A 12,328-nucleotide genomic window follows, 5' to 3' on the forward strand; every position below is an offset into this window, starting at 1 on the left:
CACTCAGCACAGGCTTGGTATAAAATAAATAACCAAACAATAGTTGTCAGAAATAATAAAAATGATGATAAACTAAATAGTCAACTCTTCATGTTTACCTGGGTGCTCCTAGCACTGCCAAAGTTGTAGCAAAGAGCAACAAAACAACTAAGTCCACGATGGTGGTTGCCTTCTGGCTGTAACCTGAAATCTGAAACTTAGAGTTAAGAATCCAGAAACTTCAGAGAGACAGTTATTTCAAGGGATGGGTTAGGGCCCCAGATTCACAAGCAGAAAGAAAAGACAGAATGCATCTGGAGGGTCTAGTGTTAAAGGTGCTAAAAACGGGAGCTGCAGAGATGGCCTTCTTTCAGTTCTATAAACATTCAGGCACAGAGGTTTGGAATTTCAATCAACAGAGGACCATCAATACAATCTGTACACCCAGAAAACCCTCATCACTCCTACAATTAAAAACAATGGACAGGAACACTACATTCTAGTTATTGACAGTTTTCTTCTTCCACCGCTCCTCATACTAAAAGATCCATCAGAAAACAGCCCCTATCTCCTGACAGCTTTCATTGCCCTTTCAGTAAGCCTAGATAGAAATGAGCTTCCAGCAGAGCAGACTGTGGACATCATCAGGGACAAGCTGTCCCTTCAGGAGCAAAGGTGGTGAGGCCTGCCTGAAAGCAGGGTCTGTGCCCCTGAGCTGGTGAAGAGCATTTGGTCCCTTTTCTGCCCTTCACCTCACAAAGATCTATACTGACAATGTCAAGGGTCACAGCTTCGTGGCCTCTGGCCAGGAGGAGCTGACGTAACAACCTCACAAACACTACTTAGGGAATAATGCCATGCTGCAGAGAGGCAGACAAAGATGGGGTCTCTACGGCTCTGACATGTGTGTCTTGTGTAGAAATACAAATCACCCAGGGGCAAATCACTAATGTCAACAGCTTTCAGAGGCAGCATTCTCTACTGAGTATGAAAAGATTCCAGCTGCCCGAGAAACTATAATGTAGACAGTAAAATGTAAATACATGCAAGAAGCTTGCCGGCTTACATAAATAGTCCACTAATATCACCATCAAGAAGGAAGTGCCCTGTGGCAGATGGCTGCATGATGGGGGAAGGGAGCACCTACTAAGGCCTGTGTGTGTATGTGTGAGGGTGTGTGCATGTGTGCACACGCTGGGTGGGGTCTGGACTTGAAACTTTCTGGCTGGCACTGTCATCCTCCATTATGAAGGGGCCCCTGAACTGAGCCCGTTACCCTCCCCTGCAGCCACTGCCCCTAATTCGAACTGAGGCCCTCTGTGGCTATTGCAACCTACTGGTTTTTGGCTGTTTGGTTGCCAGTTTTTCTTGTCAACTCACACCTGCTCTTTATTGGGTAATGTTTTAGTACATTTTCTTTTATTACTTTTTAGCTCCATAGTTATTTTTAAGTAGGAAAAACAATGCAAGAGAGATTTAAAAATAGTATTTGACTTTTCCGACTACAAAAATAAAATAAGGCAGAAAATTTAAAAAAATATAAAAACCCTAAAAGAAAAACCCCAAAGTGACAATCTTACTCAAAGATATTTTCATGTTTTTCCTTTTTGTCTTTTATTCTCCACTCAAATACTTTTATTCTTTTATTTTATATTTTGGGACAGGGTCTAACTCTGTCACTCAGGCTGGAGTGTAATGACCAATCACAGCTCACTGCAGCCTTGATCTCCCTGAGCTCAGATCCTCCCAACTTAGCCTACTGTGTAGCTGGGACCACAGGTGTGCACCACCACACCTGGCTAATTTTTCTGTCTTTTGTAAAGACAGAGTTTCACCATGTTGCTGAGGCTAGTAAATGTTATTACTTTAAACATAGTAGAGGTCAGCCAGGTGCGGTGGCTCACGCCTGTAATCCCAGCACATTGGGAGGCCGAGGCAGGCAGATCACCTGAGGTCAGGAGTTCGAGACCAGCCTGGTCAACATGGAGAAACCCCATCTCTACTAAAAATACAAAAATTAGCTGGGCGTGGTGGTGGGTGCCTGTAATCCCAGCTACTCAGGAGGCTGAGGCGGGAGAATCACTTGAATCCAGGAAGTGGAGGTTGTAGTGAGCCAAGATCACGCCATTGTACTCCAACCTGGGGGACGAGAGGGAGACACCGTCTCAAAAAAAATAAAAACAAAAAAAGTAGAGATCATACTATATACTGCTTAGTCGCCTGTTTTATTTAGTGATGCACTAGGGAGTAGTTTTCATTTTACCAGATATTAACTAATAACATTACTGTTAATATCTGCATATATTTGATCCTATGAACTTAGCATATTTTATTCAGGCAATCTCCTACTGACTACCATTCAACTGGTTTTGGTTTGATTCAGAGTCTTTGGTGAGGAGACCCATGAACAAGTGCCAAGGTCTAATGTGTGCGTGGTCACTGGATGATGCCTATTCTTTGTCACAGCCCAGAGCACAGATGGAAGAAGTGCACATATTAATAAGAGTAAGCTCTTCACTGCAACTGCTCAGGACTCATTTTGAAGAAGAGACAGATCTCTAACAAGATTTTGTAGGTAGGCAAAACAGAGGGCCTATAATTAGGTTATTAGAATAAGGATGGCTTTGTACTGATTTACTCCTCTCTAGGAAGGAATATGGTAGGACCCGCCACATGAGTAAGCTTTCTCAAGTCAGTTCTCTTCACATGACAACTGCAAAGAAGCTGGCAGGGCCAGGGCTTTCCCAACAATGGTGCGGGGCAGAGGCCGCGGCACATGCTCACGTCTCTCTTCTTCTCAACTGATAGGACTGAAAACATTCTTTGTAGACGAGGGCTGGATTTGAACCCCTTAATATACTTTCATTTGATTTATTGATCCAGTTAATCCTACACTTTTTATAAAATAGTTGTATCAGTTCCATCAAACAACTGAGAAATTAATTAGGATTAATTCAGTAGATTTCTGTAGATTCAATATAACTATAGAAATATATTGGTATATATAAAAATATCTGTTGGAAGTTTTCAATTAACTCAAGTTATGAAGGATACTCCATAGGCAAGAAACAATTATTCTTACGTGCCTGAGGCCTTGGGAGCTAAGGGGTCATCTGCAGGAGGAAGCTCAGAGATGCCAGAATCACAAGAGAAAAGGGCATAAATCTTCAGTTTGTGGAAAGGAAAAACCCTGTCTCCCTGTCACTAGAGCAACTAAAGTTCAAGAGTTAAGGGCCCTGTGAGAAAGTTGAGAAATTGCTGGATGCAAGCCATGAGTGGGTCATTACACTAATTTAGTGAGTTAAAACAATCAAATGAAATAGAAATGTTAGAGGTTATCACATGAAGTAATGGTAATTACTGTTTCATGAACCATATGTATGGGTATCCATGTATATGTATGTAGATTTGAGTGTGTTCACATGTTTGCATGCAAGTATATGCCAAATTACAATAGAAAGTATCTTTTACTGTGGGTCATGGTCAAAAATTTGAAACCTGTTACTCCATGAGAAGCTAGATATAAATAAAAGTAGAACTATTAAAATTATACATTGATCAATCGATTCTTGATTCTATAAATAGGTACTAGAAGATGTCGCTCAAACTTTAAAGTTCCTTTAGAGATTCTTTTTCTCATGTGAGAATTGGAAAGGGTTGGCAGAAAATTCCCATCTTAAATGGTTTAAAATAGATGTCTTAAGTGAAACTTATCCTCAGACCTTTTACCTCCATACTGTGACACAACTTTAAGAGTACTTACATGAAGGCCATCTGCCTCAGCAAACAGGACACTTAGCACTACTTTTTTTTGGCAGGGGCAGTGGGTGGTACAGGATCTCACTCTGTCACCCAGGCTGGAGTGCAGTGGCACAATCTCGGCTCACTGCAACCTCTGCCTCCTGGGTTAAAACGATTCTCCCACCTCAGCCTCCCAAGTAGCGGGACTACAGGCGTGTGCTGCCATGCCTGACAAATTTTTGTACGTTTTGGTAGAGATGGTGTTTCACCATGTTGGCCAGGCTGAATTAGCATTATTTTATACATGCACATGCAATAAACAACTAAACATGGGAATGGGGCTATAAAAAATAATAGCCTAGGCCAGGTGTGGTGGCTTATACCTGTCACACTTGTAATCCCAGCAGTTTGGGGGGCTGAGGCGGGCAGATAGATTGAGCTCAGAAATTTAAGACCAGGCTGGGCAACTCCTAGTTTTGTAGAAACCCCATTTCTACAAAAAATATAAAAATTAGCTGGGCATGGTGGTGCACACCTGTAGTCCCAGTTACTCAGGAGGCTGAGGTGGGATGATCACTTGGGCATGGAAGGTGGAGGTTGCAGTAAGCTGAGATGGAGATCGCACCACTGCACTCTAGCCTGGGTGACAGAGTGGCACCCTGTCTCAAAAAAAAAAAAAAAGCCAAATCTTCACACAGCAATGCCAAATCACAGCTTTTCTCATACCTTTTTCAATAACTAGATGGTTAATATCCTCCAGTATGTTAACTGACTCAGCCAGCCAGGGCAACATTTTATTACCCAGCTAGGACTGCTGTGTCACCATCTTACTCAGAGTAAATGACTGTACGGGGGTTTTAGTAAAGTTATGGTACAGACAGATGACCAATGGATTGGCAACCTCAGTACCTCATCATCCTTCAACTCGCCCATGTTTGGTAGTGCAGAACTCCATAGCTTCAACAAAATACTTAAACAGTTTTAAAAAGATCTGAGTTGATTCAAAGAAGGTATCTGAAAGCATTTGCGAACTCACTTTAAGTTTTCCTAAAACCCATATCTGTACAGATGGGCAGTGATCTTTCATTTGAGAAAAAATAAAATCCTGACTCTTGTGTTGCCATTTAAAAAAAAAAAAAAAAAAAAAAGGCCTGTGCTAATTACAAACTGTTGAGGTAAAATATAAAGCTCCCCTCTCAATCAACAATATTGGATTCTTATATTTCTTATACTCCACCAGAAGTTTCTACTACAAAAGTTAGATGACATAAGAGAGCAAAGTGATCATTTAAAGGACATACTGTTTATTGATCCTCGAGTTTCCAGTACTGAGTTGGTTTTTAGAAAGCTGCATACCTGTACTCTGTTATCTTATTCTTATAGAGAAATTCAACCATTATGCTCTTGGATATTATGGACAGTTTATATAAAGGTCTCCCATCTGGTATGCTATGGTCACAAAATATTATGTTGATCCCCTCAGCTATCAGGGTTGGCCACCTTTTTAAATGAAAATATCTTCTTCAGCCAGACGCAGTGGCTCATGCCTGTAATCCCAGCACTTTAGGAGGCAGAGGCAGATGGATCACGAGGTCAGGAGATCGAGACCATCCTGATGGCCAACATGATGAAACTCCGTCTATACTAAAAATACAAAAATTAGCTGGGTGTGGCGGTATGTTCCTGTAATCCCTGCTACTCAGGAGGCAGAGACAGGAGAACTGCTTGAACCCGGGAGGTGGAGGTTGCAGTGAGCCGAGATCGTGCCACTGCACTCCAGCCTGGTGACAGAGCAAGACTCCATCTCAAAAAACAAAACAAAAGAAAATATCTTCCTTTGTGTGTGCTATGATGTAAAAAACTTACAAAGTTCTGGTTTATTGAATAAACAGCCATATGAATAACATCTCCTTATCTTTTAAAAATCAGCTAGTAAAGACCCCAGTCATTATTCAATGTTATTAAATGTTTCTTAAAATCTGAGTTGAAAAAAATCTAAGTGTTCAGCACTGACAAGGACTTTTCTTTCTATTATACTGGTATTCTGTTAGATCATGAATATGAATCAACTCTTGTGTATCTTTGTAAAGTGATTTCTCCACCTAATACAAAATTTTGTGCTCTACTGCATTAGGCTAAGTTACCTATTACATTTATAGTTGTTCTCTGCACTTCATCATTGAACTAGATTCTTCTTTTTGTTTTTTTTGGAGACAGAGTCTCGCTCTGTTGCCAGGCTGGGGTGCACTGGCGTGATCTCGGCTCACTGCAACCTCCGACTCCCGGGTTCAAGCGATTCTCCTGCCTCAGTCTCCCCAGTAGCTGGAACTACAGTCGCGCACCACCACATCCAGCTAATTTTTGTATTTTTAGTGGAGACAGAGTTTCACCATGTTGGCCAGGATGGTCTCGATCTCCTGACCTTTGGTGATCCGCCCGCCTCAGCCTCCCAAAGTGCTGGGATTACAGGCATGAGCCACTGTGCTCGGCCATGAACTTGATTCTTTTAATACTTCATTGAAAGTTTTTATCATATCCATATACTGGAATGTAACTTATGACCTGCTAGAAGTAGACTGGGTTAAAAATGATAAATGAACAAATGAACATTTCAGAAAAAGATGTCTATATAATTATGAATTGCCTAGTATTACCCTTCTGTAAGAATGAGAAGCTAAAAATAAAAAAAAAAATCCTCTTTTCTTAAAAGCATAATTTACCAGCTTAATCTTGTGAACTGTGACTAAGAAAATACACATACCCTCTAATTTATTAGTCATTGCATAAATTTCTATGTGGGTTTCCGATTTGAATACTTTCTAAGATGAAATCATGAAACTGCCATTGTTGTAGATCAAAAATGGTTGAATACTGGCAATTTTATGACGTTCGACCCGCACAGAAAGAAAGGATTTACTTGCCTGGAGGATATGAATGTATGAACAAAGAATTCGGTCTTACCTGAATGATCTCAGCATTCGATAGGACTTTCCTAAATCAGATACTCGTCTACAGAATGGACCCACAGCCAACTCCATCTGAAATATTAAAAGATACTCCATTGTTTTAATGTTGGAATCATTAGGGGAATATGGGACAGACCTGGATCACAGAAAGTTGTAGCTTGCAGTAAACCTAATTTTATCTGGACTGTAAGGCAAGTTGTGAAAGCCAACTAAATTTATTAAAAGGCAAGCACTTACATAATTTTTGCATTTATTTACTAAGAGAGGGCCTAAGATGAGGCAATTCCTTCATGAAAAAAAACCAAAAAAACCATTTTTGTTATATGAAAGGAAAAAGTTTAGATCATTTATCCATTGAAAAATAAGGAAAAAAGGCCGGGCGCGGTGGCTCAAGCCTGTTATCCCAGCACTTTGGGAGGCCGAGATGGGCGGATCACGAGGTCAGGAGATCGAGACCATCCTGGCTAACATGGTGAAACCCCGTCTCTATTAAGAAATACAAAAAAACTAGCCGGGCGAGGTGGCGGGCGCCTGTAGTCCCAGCTACTCGGGAGGCTGAGGCCGGAGAATGGCGTGAAGCCGGGAGGCGGAGCTTGCAGTGAGCTGAGATCCGGCCACTGCACTCTAGCCTGGGCGACAGAGCGAGACTCCGTCTCAAAAAAAAAAAAAAAAAAAAAAAAAAAAAGAAAAAAAGAAAAATAAGGAAAAGGAAAATTTTCAAGACTGCACGCCTATACTTCAGGAATTACAAGTCTTTTTACATTCAATATAAACGATGACAATTTTTATCAGTTAGTGTGGCTCAAGTAATTAAAAGGACTAACTCTGGAGCTTTTAGTAGCACATCTATATCAGCATTCCAAATGCTGATACTAGTTACTAGTTTGTGACCCTGGACAAGTTATTTAACCTCTTTAAGTCTCAGGTCTCTCGTCTATAAAATGGAGATAATAGTATCTACTTAACAGAATAATGCAAATTAAAAGATAATTCCACAAAGCTTTATGTGCAGAGCATATAAAAAGTGCTGTTAATTGTCAGCAATTATTATCACTGTTTAAAAATTTTTCTCTTTTCAATTATTAATAAATTAATATGCTACCTAACTGGAGAATTTAGCAAATCTTGGTTTCACTTCTCTTTATTTTCCTCCTTTGACTGGAAATTCTGCTTGTCATTAATTAGGCTACCTGTTCTTTTCTACCAAGTGCATATGCAAACTTTTCACATACATGCTACTCAGGTGATAGACTGCTTCTCCACTCTTGCTATAAATAGCACTCTGGTAAAGAATGATTTAGAAAATGGTTGAGAATAGGCTGCTCCCTGGTAGTACAGCACCTTTCTTCAAGAAGCACATATGATGTAAGGCTTCTGTCCTGCTGGCCACCCTTACAAAAAATTGCTTAAATTCTCCTTGCCATGGGTACACTATAGAGACCCAATCGATCATTCATTTGAGAGACACTTTGACTGCCTTAGTGCTAGGTACAAGCTAGGTATGGGGATAAGATGATTAGATGATTAGACTGTCTTGCTATCACTAAATTCTCAAATTTAATGAAGAAGGAGATATTTATTTATTCAAACAATATGATTATTATCAACAAAATCAAAAGTATTTGTGTATATGTCTACATATACATATATAAACATGTATACATACACACATGATGATTGTTATTAAGCAAAATGATAAATGCTACGTCAAACTTATGACCTTAGTGTCAAGAGAGAGTTGGAGGCAGCTTCCTTGGGATGGTCTTGAGGATGAATAGTAACCAGGTCAATTTCTCTTATAACATACTAAAGACATGGATTGCATACTGTATGTCCTAGAAGGAAACCTTACATGGTTGGGAAACTCTATAAAATGAAGAATCATAAATAAATATAAAAATAAAAATTTAAGGAAGAAAAAGGATTCTTGCCAACAATGCAAAACAGAACAGTTGTAAGCCAGTGTGCCCAACTCAAAAGATAGTAGGTGATAGGCTGTTCTTTGGAACCTGTTTCATTTCTTCACTGGGTAGGAATTTCTGGTTTCTTTCCATATGTGTCACTTACTTTACACTGAGCACAAAGGAAAAATGTGATTATCATTGTATCTTTGATATAATTCTATTCAAATACCTAACTTTATATATATAATGGTTTCTTACATACTGAAACTATATTTTTCATGAACTGTTTTTGTCAATTTCTCAACTACTCTAGTGGAATCACTGTCTTCAAAGACAACCTTTGCCTTAGCACTTGAGCAGGACCAAATGTTAAAACAAATAAATGGCTAGGAAAAAGTTATGATATGAGAAAATATGACCTTGAATTGCTGTAAAATGTATGATTATGTAAAAGATTTCTATGCCATAGGACAATTTCAAAATGTTAAATGTTTAAAATAAATTTTTTATCCATAAAGGACCTCTAGGATATTGTAAATCGTTTTCTTCTTCCAGAATTCCATTAAACAATAAAGGCCACGTTTTAAAGGGCAAGAGTGTTCAGTTAAGAGGAGGTGACTCTGCCATTAGCAGTGGATACAAAAGTGGCATGTGCAACTGCTTCTCTCCAGCCCCCGTTTGGAGAGAATGAGCGGTCAGCTGCAGGCACGGTGAACTAATTACATAGCTGTTCCTTCCCTACCACAGACATTTGGTTAACCACAGGGCTTCTTTGGATACTCCTAGGGCACTCCTGCCCTGACACTGCTCAGGAGAAGAAAAGGCAATAGGAATTAGAACAAAAATTAGAATTCTGATTGTCTTGTTTTCTTTTCTAAATTAATATTTTTAGGCACAAAGTGAAATAGATATAAACGTATACTTAAAGGGCACCAGAAGACCTATAAATAGAGACTGCTAGAAGTACCACTAAATAATTTAATACCAACTTCAACAGCCACTCTTTCCTTCAGGTAAGAAAATAAACTGAGGGGTGGAGGGGGAGTATGTGCTTCAGAGGACACTGTGGACAAGACCCCAAGAGATTCAGAATCAGCAGAACCCCAGTGTTGTGGACAGGCTTAGTGATTTCAAAACTGCTGTGTGATCAGCGTGGGCACTGAGACCATGTGGGCACAGTAGGGAATTAATTACCTGTAGGAAACCACCTCATGCCCATGACCTGGATTCCTAAGGGGGCTGGATGTCAGGTACTTCCCTCACCATGATCCCTCCAGATGGCACCCTGCAACTACTTTCTCTTTCCTGCACTGGTGCCAGTGAGGAGAAGTTAGGATTCTTAAAGAAATCCTTAAAATACGTCATTATCTGTCTTTGCAATTGGACTTTATGGCAAATAACCAGTATTCCCAAACCTGGTCTACAGGTCCCTTCTTGAGCTTTCTCTTTTTGTTATTTACACTAGAATTGCAGGCACTTTTATCATAAGAACAGTTTTTAAACCCATGGAATATTTGTGTATTTTTTATTTCAGTGACCTCAATGGCTTTAATTTTGAATATGAATTGATAGAACTTTCAATAATAAGGCAGTTGAAAAGCCCTCTAGTCCCCAGTTGATGCCTGTCATGAATATAAATGTTAGGGTAATGCTATTTAAACGTTTTGACTGACCCTGAAAAACACTTCCAACCAAATGTGATACTGAAAGCTGAGGTACAACACATAATTGCAACTGTGGCAAGAAACCAAACCAAATGAAGTAAAACCTTGAAATTCAAGTTTTAATTTAAAAAGTGGGTGGGGGAGATCATGACATAACAGTAGAACAGTATTTGCCAGATACTGATCACAGATCTGATTAATTATGATAGTGCCTCCGCCTGTCTTTGCTGTACCCATGATCCACAGGACTGGAGCCGTCCCCAAGGTGAGTGCCAGGATGTTTTGAAACTGGGACACACTGTACAGGGGTGACCAAAGGAATCTGCTTTTCAATACCACACTGCCTGCCGCAACCTAATGTCACTGCAGGGCTTAACACTGAGTAAATGCTGTGTGTTTTAATGCTTCTTCTATATTTAAAGAACAGAAAACAGAGGCTTTTGAGCATACGTTAGTAATAATGACTGATGGGTTTAATTTACCTTAAGGGAAGGGACCCAGAAAAGTTTGGCTTATTGAACAACATGTCTTAAGAAAAAACGATGCCAAATAACATTTTGAATAATGCAGTTTTTTGGAAGGTGGAAGCTCACCCCTGCCACTGGATGCTATGCATTTTGAGTAGCTGTTAGCCGCAGCAGCAAGGGTTAAAGGACAATACTTTCCATCTTTCAAGACCCATAAGGGAACATATTAAAATAAAAAAACAAAAACAAGCCTCTCTCCTACAGCACTCTCGTTTTGGCCATCTCCTGCTCGGCTGCCACTCTAATTGGACTTGAAGTGCTGCCTCCAGGAAAGTGACTCAAGAACCAGCTGGAGCAGAATGCAAATAAGCTGGTAGGGGAGAGAGTCCAGGGAAAGAAGATGAAACAAAAAGAAAAACAAAATTAAGGAGGAAAGCGGAAGAGGAGAACAGAGACCATCTGAGTATAGTTTACACTTTTTTTTTTTTAAACAAATAAGAGGAGGTTCTAGTACGTCACCAGATTTTTAACAAATAATCTGAAACTCCAGTAAGGGACAAATAAGACACTATTGACAAATAATTTTCTTTAAGCTAAGTGTATCTGTAAAACAAAGTAAAATGTACGGGTGCCTAAGAATGAAGTTCATAAAATGTAAAAGGTAAAAAGAGCCATATTAACGGTAACATTTAATTTCTGTTTTTATGCTGTGGCTACTACAAGCATATTTTCCAAATGAAGGCTCATTTCTATGGTCTAATGGCCCCAGGAATGTTATCTGGAAATGAAAATGACTAACTGCTGCATCAGTTAATTTGCAATGAACCAGGCTCTTGAAAGTTTAGGTTTGTGTTACCTGTTCCTTTTTTGAAAGTGTATCAAGTCTGCGTGAGCACCTGACAACCACTGACCTGATGCAAGCAGTCTGTCCAAGTCCTTTCCTCCATGCAGAAATAATGAAGCAAGACACACTCCCAGATACACACAAGAATAAAGATTGACATTAACATTTATCTTTATAAGCAGGGAGGATCTGGCAAACTGCTATGAAGAATTCATTTCAGTAACTATTTAGACTAGTAAAGCTAATAGCTTTGAAAGGCTTAAAAATGATTTTACCCGGCTGGGCGTGGTGGCTCACATCTGTAATCCCAACACTTGGGAGGCCGAGGCGGGTGGATCACGAGGTCAGGGGTTTGAGACCAGCTTGGCCAATATGGTTAAACCCTGTCGGTACTAAAAATACAAAAATTACCCAGGCGTGGTGGCGCATGCCTGTAGTTCCAGCTACTGAGGAGGCTGAGGCACAGTAATCACTCGAACCCAGGAGGTGGAGGTTGCAGTGAGCCGAGATCGTGCCACTGCACTCCAACCTGGGTGACAGAGCAAGACTCCGTCTCAAAAAATAAATAAATAAATAAAATAAAATAAAAGATTTTACCCTTGGTATGCTATACAAAAATAACAATCATCTTTGTTTCTGAATCTTTTAATGAAAGCGTATTTGGGGTTTTTCTTCATTGCCTCTGATACTACTGAAAGGCTTTAAAAAATCTATCTAAAGGACAAAGAAAATGCTTTCTATAAGTGCTGATAATGTTTTGCTA

General features: G+C 39.8%; 1 protein-coding gene across 1 annotated transcript in view; it reads right to left on the reverse strand.

Annotated features, from left to right (window-relative positions):
- Window positions 1–12,328, reverse strand: part of COG5 (component of oligomeric golgi complex 5) — a 363,078-nt gene that overhangs the window by 21,054 nt on the left and 329,696 nt on the right. Inside the window, exon 19 of the mRNA XM_015134669.3 lies at window positions 6,682–6,758. Coding sequence (XP_014990155.2) covers window positions 6,682–6,758 — 77 coding nt within the window. The remainder of the gene's footprint in view (window positions 1–6,681; window positions 6,759–12,328) is intronic.

This window comes from Macaca mulatta, chromosome 3 (assembly GCF_049350105.2).
Source record: "Macaca mulatta isolate MMU2019108-1 chromosome 3, T2T-MMU8v2.0, whole genome shotgun sequence".
NCBI classification, from domain to species: Eukaryota; Metazoa; Chordata; class Mammalia; order Primates; family Cercopithecidae; genus Macaca; species Macaca mulatta.